This window comes from Melanostigma gelatinosum, assembly GCF_949748355.1.
Source record: "Melanostigma gelatinosum genome assembly, chromosome: 13".
In the NCBI taxonomy this organism is placed as follows: Eukaryota; Metazoa; Chordata; class Actinopteri; order Perciformes; family Zoarcidae; genus Melanostigma; species Melanostigma gelatinosum.
In genome coordinates, this window is record NC_136646.1 from 10,832,403 (window position 1) to 10,846,769 (window position 14,367).

Genomic DNA, 14,367 nt, shown 5'->3' on the forward strand with positions numbered 1-14,367 from the left:
GTTGTTTCTCCCATACTCCATCCAAAGTTTCGATAAAGATTTCTAACCTCTGTGTCCTGTCCTCTGTAGCAGAACCAGATGTCGACGCCGCCCTCGCTCCCAGCCAGCAGCCCTGCAGCACAGTCTGCCTCTTCTGCTCCAGGCTCCGCTACCTCTGTCGGCCCCATGGGGTCTGGTAGTGCCAGTGGTGCTGGATCTCTACCCAACCTGCCTCCATCCTCGACCCCCACCCAGCCCAACTCTTACCCTCACTGCCCACCTATCCGAACAAACTCCCCTTCACCGGCACGCAGCCTAACGCCTCAACCGCATCAAACACCCCCAACGTTACCTCGATCTCAGACCCCACAGCCACAGACTCCCAACACACCCCAGCTACAGCAGCAACAGCAGCAGCAGCAGCAACAACAACAGCAGCAGCAGCAACACCACCAACAGCAGCAGCAGCACCAACAACAACAGCAGCACCAACAGCACCAACAACAGCAACACCAACAACAACAGCAGCAGCAACACCAACAACAACTGCAGCAGCAGCACCAACAACTGCTGCAACAACAGAAGCAGCAGCAGCAGCAACAGCAACAACAGCAACAACAGCAGCAGCAGCAGCAGCAGCAGCAACAACAACAACAACAACAACAGCAGCAACAAGCTTCGCAAAAGCAGCAACAAGCTTCGCAAAAGCAGCAACAAGCTTCGCAAAAGCAGCAACAAGCTTCGCAACAGCAGCAACAAGCTTCGCAGCAACAAGCTTCGCAACAGCAGCAACAAGCTTCGCAAAAGCAGCAACAAGCTTCGCAACAGCAGCAACAAGCTTCGCAGCAACAAGCTTCGCAAAAGCAGCAACAAGCTTCGCAAAAGCAGCAACAAGCTTCGCAACAGCAGCAACAAGCTTCGCAGCAACAAGCTTCGCAAAAGCAGCAACAAGCTTCACAAAAGCAGAAGCCGTCGGGGCAGGCGGTGAACTCTGAGAAGGCCATTCAGCTTCCACAGCAGATGCTTGGCGTCCCCCAGGGAGGTCAAGCTTCTTCGGTGCCTACCCAGAATGCTCATGTGCCATTGCAACGTCCGCAGACCCCAGTGAGTAGATCACCCTGCTTAAACCACTTTTAAGCCTTAGTCAGAGATACTCCAGCGCTTCCTGCGCTACATGCAAGTCTAGGTTTTCTCTAGTTCCCTTGTACTCACAGAGAATAAGAAAACGCATACAGAATAAATGAAAAATGTATGATGGAAAAGTCAGGGAAAGTCTATGCTTTAAAACAAACAAACAATAAGAGTACTTCCAACTACTTCACTTTCTTTTAAATATTGCAATGAGTTTGAGAAAGAATTAGATGATCAAACATTTTCTTGTGGATTCTAACTTGCCATTTCTAAATCCTCTCCATCTCCGTCTTTTTGCCACAGCTATCGCCGAAGCCGTCTCTGACAGCAGATGGTCAGGTGTCCTCTCCAGGCTCGGTCAGCAGCAGCAGCGCCAATCCCAGCTCCCAGCTCACTCTGCCGGACGGCCCTGCTCCCAGCCAGGAAGATGTCAAAATGGAGGTGAAGAAGCAGGAAGAGGAGGACGAAGGGGCTGACACCGAAGGAGAGGGCAAGGGCAAGATGGGCAAGGGTCAGCATGATGTGAAGATGGAGGACAAACCAGAGGTAAGATTGTCCTCCTCGTCTTAGTTCCAGGCATAACGGTTCTGACGTCTTGCATTCAGATTTACAAGACTCCCATTAATAAGGAAATCCTCGTACTGACACTTGAGTCTTTCTCCCAGATCAAGAAAGAGAAGCCGTCAGGAGATGGCTGTAAAGGCGAGCCCATGGACACGTCTTCGTTCTCGGCATCGTCATCCGTAGCAACGGGCGAAGACAAGAAGCCGGAGGTGAAGAAAGAGCCCAAAGAGGAAGAGGACTCGTCATCAGCCAACAGCAGCTCCCCAGCCAGCGCTCAGAGCAAGAAGAAAAGTAAGTTTGGAACAGCTGTCATTACCTGAACATCAGTGGGTGGGTCATTACTGTTTTGCGCCATCAAATTGTATTAAACCTCCTCTGTCGGAGTTGAAACTTCTCCTAAAAGTGTAAAGTTTGGATAAAGTACAAATGCATCTTTTGAATAAACAGTGTGTATTTCTCCCGTTAAGGGTGACGTGTTCTCCCCTGCATCGGCTCTCCTCCTTTCACCTTCCAGCTCTAAATCTCTTTCATTCCTCATTTGGTTTTCTCGCTCCCGTCTTTTCCAGTCTTCAAGCCGGAGGAACTGCGTCAGGCTCTGATGCCCACCCTGGAAGCTTTGTACCGGCAGGACCCCGAGTCCCTTCCCTTCCGTCAGCCGGTGGACCCCCAGTTACTGGGAATACCCGTACGTATTCGAACTAGTAACAAAACTAACCTGGTAAGGGACTGCACTGGCTGCCATTTTGCTTCAACTCCTCTGAAAACGTAGCTTTTTTTTTTTGTTGTTTTCCTTTTTCATCTTTATATTTTGTCTCCTTTTGTCATAGTTGCCATATTTCTTGTATTTATTTTATACATCTGCTTCCAGTTTCTTTAATTCTTGAGTTGATTTTTCTCCCATTGCATGTCAGAAGTTAAGAAAATGAGATTTGTGGAAAGTGTGTGTGCTCTTTTTTGAAACTTCTTGTCATTTGTAAATCAAAGCAATGACTCTTATGAACATTTGCCTTTTACTCAGCCGGAACTGAAGTGAAGGGCAAAAAGTAAATGATCCAAACTGACATTCTTTGTCATTGATGTACTTGATTTGTAGACTCCCAAATATAATAATCTAAAAAAAAAAGATGCAGTATTGCATGACCCAAGCATCCATCAGAGTAATGAGTAGCTGTTTGTCTTTCATTGTACTCCAAATACAACAAGGAGACAACAGTTGAGATGTGTCATCACTTTGCATTTTAATGAGCAAAGTCCAAAGGAACAACATAAATAGCTTTAAGCTCCAACAACAGTTCATGAGCCAATTGCTTTCATTTATCACTTTAATTTGTGTGACTTTTGCTTTTTCACATCAATTTTTAGGTTTTAATTTGAAATCACGGTTTCTTTGTAGTTTTCATCCCAGTGTTCCATTGCTAGCTTTCTAGTTCAGTTCCTCACCAGTAGTAGTAGTGTCTGTGTTCAGGTGGGCAGTGTGTAGAGGTGGGACAATACCTTTTTACCCTCGTTGCATCCAAATTAGGGGGGAAAGAGTACTCAATTCAGTACAAGACTGTCATTATTGTATTGGAAACGGGGGGGGGGGGAATAATGCCATCTTTAGAGCAGTGATGAGCGAGCACCAGGCTATTGGCTCACCTCTCTACAGGAACCTCCACAGTCAAGTGATGCAACTTTCCGCCGTTTGTTTAATTGAATAAACTTCATTTTCAGATGCAAACTCAGCCACTCAGTGAAAATGTAAGTTTCTAAGCGCTGCAGCGTGGCGACGTGCGTGTGACTGTAGGTCGACATCGTGATACGCATCACTTGTTTGTTAACGCGAGTGGTTTCATTCAGAGACCGAGGGTCTGTTTCCTAACTGACCCCGCTCTTTGAAACTCACACCACCTCCTACTTGTTGTGGTTGAATCTCCCCCAAAAAAAGAAGCCGTTCTTTTCCCTCGCCCTCTGTTCCGCTCCTCTCTCAAATGGTGTTTTTAGTTTGAGGATGAGCGGAGGGCAGACGGCGGGAAAAGAGAGCGGACTTGGAGGCTCCCCCGTCCCTCTTACATGTGCTTCCCCTCAACACCGTTGGCTTTAACTCTGCCATCATATTGCCACTCATGCTGTTGCCGTTGTTACTGCCAACCACTATGTTGCTAAAAACAGTGACTCTCTTGTCTGCCTGTTGCTGTTGCCAGTTGCCACTGCGCTGTTCTTCTTGGTTTTGCACCCTAATTGCTTTTATGGGCCTGAAAGCTTTGTTTGCTTTCAGACTTTCAGCAGAGAACCGTTACACCAGCTGTTGGACATAATGAGTTACATTCTAAGACAAATTGATATATAATAATGATACAGGATACGTAAAATAGAGTCTTCTTTAGCTAGTTTTTTTTTTTAAACTTTGAGCGGTAGATGATCGGACCGACTGGTGGCGGTCGCCCGGTCGTTGTCCGTAGTACAGACGGGGACTTGGCGTTAAATGTAGGGTGCAAAGCAGAGAGCTGGAGGGCAGAAGTTGTCATGTCTCTCTGTTTGCACGCAAACCTTCTTTTCTGCAGCGCTCAACAACATTGTCCCCCTGCACCCTCTTCTCTCCCTACTCTGGTCCCACCTGGTTGACTACGATGCCTTCGTCACGCCTTCACTTGATGATGATACTCTTCTTCCCCACCTCGGCCCCTCGGACGACTAAACCCCCCCCCCCCCCCCCCCCCCCCCTACCGTCTCGCTGCCCTCTCTTCTGAACTTTACCTCGGCCTGCCACTCCTAATCTGGACGGCGCCCTTCCCCAATCAGGACTACTTTGACATCGTGAAGAACCCCATGGACCTGTCGACCATCAAGCGGAAGCTGGACACGGGACAGTACCAAGAGCCCTGGCAGTACGTGGAGGATATCTGGCTGATGTTCAACAACGCCTGGCTGTACAACCGGAAGACATCCCGCGTCTACAAGTACTGCTCCAAGCTGGCAGAGGTGTTCGAGTTGGAGATCGATCCCGTCATGCAGGGCCTGGGATACTGTTGTGGGAGGAAGGTGAGGCAGGAGCATGGTTTTGTGTTTTTGTTTGTCTAAACTCATGTGGTCCCAGATGAGGAATTTATACTTAGTATCTGGTTTTTAACAAATACTTTCGTAGAGACATTTGGGGAAATATGCATGTTTAGTTCGATGAGAACACTCAACATGACACACTTAAATATGAAGCTCCAGCCAGCAGCTGTTTAGCTTAGCATAACGACTGCTAGCCTGGCTCCGTCCGAAAGGTAATATCATCTGCCTACTAGCACCTCTAAAGCTCACGTTATATCTTGTTTGTTGTAACTGTAAGACTGTGTAAATGTAACTACTCCTAACACATTGGTAAATAACTGTCTCTGCATTTGCATTGTTGATTCAAGTGTAAAAATATTGTACATGCAGTTACATAAATGTAAAAATATATTTACGCACATTTCTGTTACAACTTAAATCCTTTTATTTGAGGGTTAAGAAACCCACATTACTCTATCAAAGATCAAACTATTAAAGAAAATAGCAAAGACAAATATCAAACACAAGTTATTAACTTTGTTCAAAGCTTAAAATCATTTCAAGGGTGCGTTTGCACAATCCCACGTGAAGTATTTCATGTGTTTTTAAAGCCACGTTTAAAGTAGTCTTCAATGTACTCACAATACATTTATATGTCAAATGTACAGTAACCAGCCAAATAACTGCTTCTATGACTGTGTTTAAGTATCATCATTTTGACTTTCTATCTCATAATTTCGACTATGGGGATATTTTCATTGTCACGTCTAACTTTAATTTAAAAAAAAAAAAAGAATTTTGCTGGCGGATTCGCGGGCCACATAAAATGACATGGCGGGTGGGGATTCGGCCCACGGGCCTTGAGTTTGACACCCCTGGTGTAAACGGTTGAGGCGGTCTGATGAAAGATCCTCTCAAGTGGAGCGAGCGAACCAATCGCAAGACTCCCCTGATGACATATTTGAATATGTATTGTTTAGTATTTACGCCAATGCTTTTACATGCGTTACAAGAACATTGACATCGGACAAAAACAGCTCCGCGCCTGCCATGTCCCTGAAAATAATAAGACACCAACATCTGGCTGTACCCCTTCTTCTTCGGTTGAGTTTAATGGCTGTTGGCATCTGTAAGTGTTGCCTTACCGCCATCTACTGGAATGCCCCATCTATTCCAGCATTACAATGGCATGTATGTGGAAATGTTCTTGAACGTAGTGAATAGTCAACATCACCAGCGGTGCCTGAAAGGTTTTCCCAGTACGGTAATTTACAGAGATCTATTTGTGAAAGAGGCTTTAGTTTCTAGTATTTATGCTAAGCTCATCAGCTGCTGCCTGTAGCCTGATAATCAACAGACACTTATGAGAGTGGTATGGATCTTCTCATCTACAGTCACTCTCCGCCAGAAAGTGAATTAAGTATATCCCGAAACGTTTAACTGTTCCTTTTAAGAAGTAAGATTAGGGTAATGTTCAGGCGAGGTGGGACCACATGAATGAGTCCAAGAAGTCATAAAAACGTGCAGATGTTTTGATCTGCGAGTTTGTCTTTTTGGGTCTAGTGGTGTGTGTGTGTGGTTGTCAATGTTTCCTCGGTAACTAGTCTTAAAACCACTTTCTCTTTTTGTCTCTTTATTGTTGCAGTTTGAGTTTTCCCCCCAAACTCTCTGCTGCTATGGAAAACAATTATGCACCATCCAACGCGACGCTGCTTATTTTAGCTACCAGAACAGGTAAGGGCTTTCGGCACATTGGAACACAAGCGAACACACACATCTACACGTGTGTGTATATATACACACACACACACTCTTCAGAAAGTTTTCTGGACATTTAGACGTTTTGCTGTGAAAAAGCAGCCTGTGGGATCAGCTTGTTATGTGTTTTGTTGTATTTTACCCATTGATTATATTTCCTACATGCAATCAGTGCAATCGCAGATGAGTTTTAATTTGGCTACAAATGGTTACCCTGGCACCATCTTCATAGTTCACCGTTTTGATTTTAATTTTGTTGTCATTCATAAAGTGGGCTCCTGTCTTCTTCAGCAGTTCTTCATTTGTTGCACCATTGTTTCCCACTGAGTAAATTTACATGCACAACACATGACTGCTTGCAATTCTGACAGACTTGCATAAATAAATAGAAGTGGGTGTTCCATTGTCCTCACCAGAAGACAGGTTCCCACTTTATAAATGAACTAGAAGGATGATGGGTCTCTGTTGCTTTACCATTTATTTATTTTCCTCATCCGCCCTTTCATGTTCGGAGACTCGTATCCCCCCCCCCCCCACCACCCCCCTCCTCCACAGCTCCTAGTGGTCTCTCATGTTGCTGTAATGTTGTTGTTGTTGTTGTTTACCACTGGACGTCTGACGCTAATCTTTGCTTTGCCTTGGCTCTCTGTCCTCTGTTGGTTGTTGTTCACATCCTGTCCCCGCCCCCCTCTCTGTCCCCTCCATTGTCTCCGTCTGACCTGTCACAATTTATTTCACGCTTTTTAAAATATTCATTTTGACCCTCCCCATCTCCGCCCCCCCCCCCCCCCCCTTCTCTCCCTCCTATTTTAACGCTTGTGATGTCTGCATTGGCCTGTTTTGGTGTGACCAATCATCCACTCCAAAATTTACGCGCAAAATCAAAACACCCGCCCACACAAAAACCCTGCATCACGATTGGCTGCTTCCTCCTGGCGACGATCTTCCTTGCCCTCTGCCTCCTCCTGTGTGTTCGCCCCCTGGCCTCTCCTGCCCTGATTGCCGGCTGCTTCTTCGTGCCCTCTCTGTGATTGGCTGTGCTGATGACGAACGGTGTAGTTCACCAAAATATGGGCTTCTTGCTGACAGGTACCACTTCTGTGAAAAGTGTTTCAACGAAATCCAGAACGAGAGCGTTTCCTTGGGGGACGACCCCTCCCAGCCTCAGACGTGAGTACCATCACACGCCTGCTTTCCTCTCACTCACACACACACACAGCGCTCCCATCTCTCATCAAAACTCAGAAGTTGTTGAGTAATGCTTGTCGAGATGTTATGCATCAAAGATTGAATGTACCAGCTATCGAACCCCCAAAGAAGCGCTTGTTGGAAAAGACCACACGAGCATGAATTTAAGGTTAAGATAAGAGATGCCTTTTTTGATTCCCAGAGGGGAAATTTGGTTGTCTCATCAGTAAAAGGACAGCAATAGTACAGATACGTAGTGAAAGTAAAGGAAATGCGTAATAAGATATATTCTTATTTCAGTTATTTTATATAAAACAGCATAGGGAGACCAACAATTGCAATTTAAAGCGACAGTGGTATAAACCCGTTAACATCCGGTTTGACCCTTTTTATATCCCCTGAAAGGGAACATTTGATGTGGATCAGTGTTGATGGTAAGTGTAGCAATAAATTCCTCAATTCCTCCCAATAAATGTTGGCAGTTTATTGCTTCAATTAACAACAGTGACCATCAACACTGATTGGATATCCACACAAAAGCTGGCATATTCTACCGTTTAAGTAACTGGGGTTAGAAAAACCATTTTGTTCCCAGTGTCATACACATATTTGGTACCAGCTTATTCAGGTTGGTCATTGAAGCTGTAAAGTGTTTGGAGAACTTTTCAAATCCAAGAATTTGTGTGGCTGCACTGCTCCCTAAAATGGAAATGTTAAACGGTAGACATCTAGGGCATAATTTTCCAAAAAAATCAGTCTTACGTATTGGTATGTTTGGAAACTTTGGGATCTTTGATAGTATTTGAAATCAAGTTATGTTGAGCTGTGAAGATTAACCCTTTTAGTCCGATTCATTGGCAACTATATGATGATGGGTTAAGTAATATTTCTTCCCTCGTTCCAGCTTCTCCTACATTTTCTGCTTTTCTCTGTTTAAAATCATTGTAAATTAAATGTCATGACAGAATAAGACATTTGATGACATCACCTAGTGTTCTGTAGATTGTGGTGGGCATTTTCACTTTTTTGTAACTTTTTTTTAGACCAAATTGATCAACTACAGAACTTCAGATACAACCAACTGTTCTCATAATCAATCAATCTGATCATGTGTCAGTTTGTGGTGACAGCAGCTCAGTGAATAGTTTTAGCTCAGCTTCAAGTTTGTCATTTTGTCATTTTGTCATGCATTTAAGATTAATCTAGAACAATACATAAAGTTGATGCATAAAGTCATCTTTTCATCTTAGTCCCATAGTCTTTCAGTATTTCTCATCACCAGTTTACATCCCTTATTTTAGGGATGGCATTAATAACGAGTATTATAATATGAGGCAATGAACTATTTAGCCCATGGGCACATTGTCAATGTCTACATGTCTTGAGTGAATGGAGGATATTGTATTGTGCACACAGCCTGCAGTGTAAAGAGAGAGAGAGCTTGTTGTGACTGTGACAGCGGTTTGTTTCCTGATGTTTCCCTCAGGTCCATCAACAAAGAACAGTTTCAACGGAAGAAGAATGACACGCTCGACCCTGAACTGTACGTTCCCCCTTTTTAACTCATTAACTCATTTAGAATTCATTTGCACCATTTCTCTTTGAAGATTTCATTTACTCTCAGTTGAAAATGATATCTTGATTTTAGATTCAAAATGTAGTTTGAGCAATTTGAATACGGTGCTGACACATAAATAACAGAAGATAGTGTGATTAAGTAATTATCATACATGAATTACAGTCACAAGAATTTATTTCCCAAAATAACTTTGTCTTAACTTTACTTATGAACTGTACTGACTTATTCATCAGCTTTGTGGCTCCTGCAGAGGAACAAACAGGGTGTTTTCATAATATGTGACGTGTTTTTGTTTTAAACTTTGGATATTGTGTCTGTCTTTTGTCTCCTGTCCTCTCTCTCCTCTTAGGCTCGTGGAATGTATTGACTGCAGTCGTAAAATGCACCAGATCTGCGTCCTGCATAACGACACCATATGGCCGTTGGGGTGAGCCGGCTATCTTACGCACACTCTGTACATTCTGTTACGTGCCTGGGTCTGGAAAATAAATTAAGCCTTTTGTTTTCCTTGAAAAGCTTTCAAATGATCCAAAACATAAATAGCGCTGCTGGAGAAGTTCAGCCGCTAACTCCTAACGCGCGTATGGATACATGTTTTCATGGAGCTGTAGACGTGCTGTTTGAAGCAAATCGTTAAAGATCACACATGTTTCAAACATTTCACCACCTTAAAACTGAGAATATTGTTGGAGTCTTGATCGTTACATCTGGACTGAAAAGAAAATGTTGGCAGATACACATGCAAAACAAAGTACTGCAGCTCGTGTGTGCAGTGAGAGTCTCATTTCTCAACGTTTGATCTCCCTTCATGTCTGTATGTAATTAAAAGCAATTTCAGAGTCATTAACGCTGTTTAAGGAAAGGCAGACCGGCATGAACGACTGAGTAATGTCTTGATTAAAGCCACTTAATCACCGCCATTGGTGCCGACTGTGACGGGACTGCTGGCAACCTGCTAATTTAACCATTTGCTCTCTGCTTTCTCACGAACCACAGCTTTGTATGTGACAACTGCCTCAAAAAGGCCAACAAGACGCGGAAAGAGAACAAATACGCAGCCAAAAGTAAGTGGAGTAACGCTGATCTACCGGCTCGTTTCACGGCCGCGCCTCTTTTCCCTCGTTCAGACTTAGTCATTGTGTTGTCGTCCTATGTTTTGATTCTTTTTTTTTTTTTTTCTTCTTCTTCATTACCAACATTTCAAAACATGAATTCTGTTGCTAATCATTCCACTTCCTAATAAACTAATGATTTTTGGGGATCAAAATCAGCGATCAGGATTTGTGCTTTTGACTGAGACCGATGTGTGGTGAGGGTGATAACATTGCCATGTTTAGTGAGCATGAACACACACAGTCCATGCGTCTTGCGTCTCTCTGTATTCCGCCTCTCTTTACTCACACCCGTTTACTGTTTTTTGCAGGACTTCCTCACACCAAGCTGGGGTGCTATTTGGAGACGCGAGTGAACGACTACATCAAGAGGCAGAACCTCCCTGAGTCTGGCGACGTCACCATCCGTGTGGTCCATGTGTCCGACAAGGTGGTCGAGGTCAAGCCAGGCATGAAGTCCAGGTACAATTCAATGTGTCTGCTGCTGCAGGTTTCGGGTTTTTATGCAGATAAACTTTGATGTGTTACTTTTCCGAATAACTGATTCAGTCACATTTGGAATTTCCCATGAACCGCTCTTCATATCGGCATAATTTAGGTCCACAGCACTTACTTTAAAGGAAAATGCATTACTTTCAAAGCTGATACGCCTGTTGCTCTTGTTATCTCCTCCTTCCAAAACACTGGTGAAGAACACCAGGAGCAAATGCCAGGAATTGAGTTTTCATAGACCCAAAAATGATGACTGGTGTTTTAACTGCAAACCAAATTAATCGGAGCGCAAAAGGCCAGATTGCCTCCCAGGTTACCATGTGACCGGTTGCTGACAAGTTATTTAAAAGGTACATTTTTTGAATGTCGTGTGTCACGGTGCTCACACGCATAAAATGTTCACGGCGGTGCACGGCTGCAGAATGAATACAGGAGAAACACGAGTGGATATCTGGCGTTACAATTATTGGGGGGAACACTGATGTAAGACTTGATGAGCTTCAGGTTAAACAAGCAGCACATCACACAGCAACGACTTCGTTGGTCAAACCGTCCTCTGGTTACTACCTTGATATCGAGATGGTTATCGAGATGAGATGACTTTGCAGTAATTATTCAGAGCGGTGCATCGCAGTGTTGGAGGGACAAAAGGCCCGATCAGGTGCTGGTGAGCCCCACAGCGGGTCAGACATCAGACTGACGTTAGTTTGACGATCACCCGTTGAACACACGTTAGACCCGTTAGCGATCGCGTCTAGCTGAAGCTAGTTAACGGTTCCTACTGACCAGCTGGATTTGAACCATCGATGGCTGTGATCAGACGTGGGAGGGGTGTGAGGGGCGGCATCTCTGCAGGACCAGTTCCCAAGCGGAGGTCCTCCTCTTCAATGCAAAAAAAGCGAGTGCATATGGTTGTTGCTATGGTTGTTGCTAGGCAACAGCTGGCTGGCCATGGTGCACAGTAGAGCAGGTAACGGGCACGCCTGTAACAGGTCACTGAACGCAGGGTTTGTTTACTGAAATGTTGTGAACATCGGTGGGGCATGAATGCACATTAGCAACGGGACAAGTTTTATTTCAGAGGCAACAAACTAAAATGTCCTTGTGTTGTGTTTGACTCTTGTACAAGTTTGAATTAGTTAAACATTCCAGTCACTGGTTACAATCTTGCATCTCATCTGTTCTCCATTGGGATCAAATATACCCGTCCATTCAACATTATGGTAAAGACGCAGCAAGAATGATTTCATAGCCGTTTTCCTCACCCCGGCTGTTTTTTTTTTTCTCCCCCCTCCAGGTTTGTTGACAGTGGAGAGATGTCCGCGTCCTTCCCCTACAGGATGAAAGCCCTGTTTGCGTTTGAGGACGTCGACGGAGCGGATGTGTGTTTTTTCGGCATGCACGTTCAAGAGTACGGCTCGGACTGCCCGCCGCCCAATCAGAGACGAGTGTACATCTCTTACCTGGACAGTGTGCACTTCTTCCAACCTCGACTCATCAGAACTGGCGTCTACCACGAGATCCTGATAGGCTACCTGGAGTATGTCAGGAGGCAGGGGTAAGAGAAATGCTGAGACTGTCTCAAACATAATGCAAAGGCCCCACCTGAGCAGCTAACATCAGTTATGAGATTTCTCTATCGGAAAGCTACACAGGCTTTTAAATATGAGCTCATTATGCAGAAAGAAGTGTGTGTTCCAGGAGCTGCTCCAGACAATTCACTTCTGTTCTAATGAATACAACAACATGTCTCCCTGTGTCAGGTATACAACGGGTCATATCTGGGCCTGTCCTCCCAGTGAAGGGGATGATTACATCTTCCACTGTCACCCAGCGGACCAGAAGATCCCCAAGCCGAAACGGCTGCAGGAATGGTACAGGAAGATGCTGGACAAGGCCGTTTCTGAGCGCATCGTCCACGATTACAAGGTGAGACATGATTTCACGCTAGTCATTGTACCAACAATATGAGTTGATGCATTTATCAATAACTAATAAGGACATTAAAGGCTCTACAAGCACCTGAACACTTGTCTCTTTGTCCCTCAGGACGTCTTCAAGCAGGCCACAGAGGACCGGCTGACCAGTGCCAAGGAGCTGCCGTACTTTGAGGGCGACTTCTGGCCCAACGTGCTGGAGGAGAGCATCAAGGAGCTGGAGCAGGAGGAGGAAGAGAGGAAGAGGGAGGAGAACAGTACCTCCAACGAGTGCACAGATGTGAGTAGAGTAAGAGGCCGCATTTAATCATCACTTCCAGGTTCTTTTTTGGTCACAAAATATTGGTGTGCTTTTTGTTGAAACTGACACTCGCATCTTTTTCCAGGTCGCAAAAGGAGACAGCAAGAATGCCAAAAAGAAGAACAATAAAAAGACGAGTAAGAACAAAAGCAGCATGAGCCGAGCCAATAAGAAGAAACCCGGGATGCCCAATGTTTCCAATGACCTTTCCCAGAAACTCTACGCCACCATGGAGAAACATAAGGAGGTACGCAAGTCTGATTTGGTTTTAGGAATAGCTGCTTACGCTTTTATTGGATTATATGGCATAATCAGAGGAACATTACGCCGACTTGTGTCATCCGAGTTATCACATTGACTTCCACTCCCGTGAACGCAGATAATTACAATTCTGCTACTTAGCAGCCGTTGCTGCTGCAGCTCTGTTGCTGCTCTTTAGCTGTTGTACTGGAGAGCAGGTACAGCTCATACTACGGCAACTAAAACCTGCTTTTCAAATAATTTATTCATCTATGTTTTCAAATTAGCATGAACTATCGCAGCCGTTCTCAGCATCAGCAGGCAGCCGTTCACACGAGTCAACATGGATGTGAAGAGAAAGGAAATGCATTTGACAGGTTTTGTTAGTCAAGGATACACGTGTACACACACTGTGTTTTAGTGAGACAAGAAAACTCCACAGAGCGGCTTTTTACCCATAAACACCAGGGGTGTGAACATTCATTCAAATATTCAAATTCATAGAACTTCAGGAAATCGTCTCGCATGTCACTAACCTTGTTTAACGTTGCCCGTTAGTGACTCCTGAGTTGACTACAAGAGAAAAAAGAAATTCTGTATCTGAATCACACCTCTTACAGATGTTCCTCTTCACTCTGTTCCCCAGGTCTTCTTTGTCATCCGACTCATCGCTGGCCCCACTGCCAACTCGCTGCCCCCCATCACTGACCCTGACCCGCTCATGGCCTGTGACCTGATGGACGGCCGCGATGCCTTCCTCACTCTGGCCAGGGACAAGCACCTGGAGTTCAGCTCTCTCAGGAGGTCCAGGTGGAGCTCCATGTGTATGCTGGTGGAGCTGCACAACCAGAGCCAGGACCGCTTCGTCTACACCTGCAATGAGTGTAAACACCACGTGGAGACGCGCTACCACTGCACTGTGTGCGAGGTGAGAGTCGAGACTCAATTAAATCTTGTTTTTCTCCTTTTTTAATTTAAATGGAGATCAAACAGTGATCTCATCTACGTTCATATTTCTGTTTTTGATGGAAGATGGAAAAGGGGTATTTTTAGCATTTGTTTGCAGAA

At 44.8% G+C, this 14,367-nt stretch overlaps 1 protein-coding gene across 1 annotated transcript in view; it reads left to right on the plus strand.

The window, feature by feature from the left end:
* ep300b (EP300 lysine acetyltransferase b) overlaps positions 1–14,367 on the plus strand; it is a gene marked incomplete at its 5' end in the record, with an annotated part of 31,239 nt that overhangs the window by 11,732 nt on the left and 5,140 nt on the right. The window contains 16 exons of the mRNA XM_079282342.1: positions 70–1,083; positions 1,414–1,656; positions 1,776–1,965; positions 2,241–2,359; positions 4,456–4,695; positions 6,338–6,426; positions 7,540–7,620; positions 9,125–9,181; positions 9,567–9,644; positions 10,214–10,281; positions 10,641–10,791; positions 12,119–12,379; positions 12,585–12,750; positions 12,871–13,038; positions 13,145–13,306; positions 13,946–14,227. Of these exons, the coding sequence (XP_079138468.1) occupies positions 70–1,083; positions 1,414–1,656; positions 1,776–1,965; positions 2,241–2,359; positions 4,456–4,695; positions 6,338–6,426; positions 7,540–7,620; positions 9,125–9,181; positions 9,567–9,644; positions 10,214–10,281; positions 10,641–10,791; positions 12,119–12,379; positions 12,585–12,750; positions 12,871–13,038; positions 13,145–13,306; positions 13,946–14,227 (3,369 nt within the window). The remainder of the gene's footprint in view (positions 1–69; positions 1,084–1,413; positions 1,657–1,775; positions 1,966–2,240; positions 2,360–4,455; positions 4,696–6,337; positions 6,427–7,539; positions 7,621–9,124; positions 9,182–9,566; positions 9,645–10,213; positions 10,282–10,640; positions 10,792–12,118; positions 12,380–12,584; positions 12,751–12,870; positions 13,039–13,144; positions 13,307–13,945; positions 14,228–14,367) is intronic.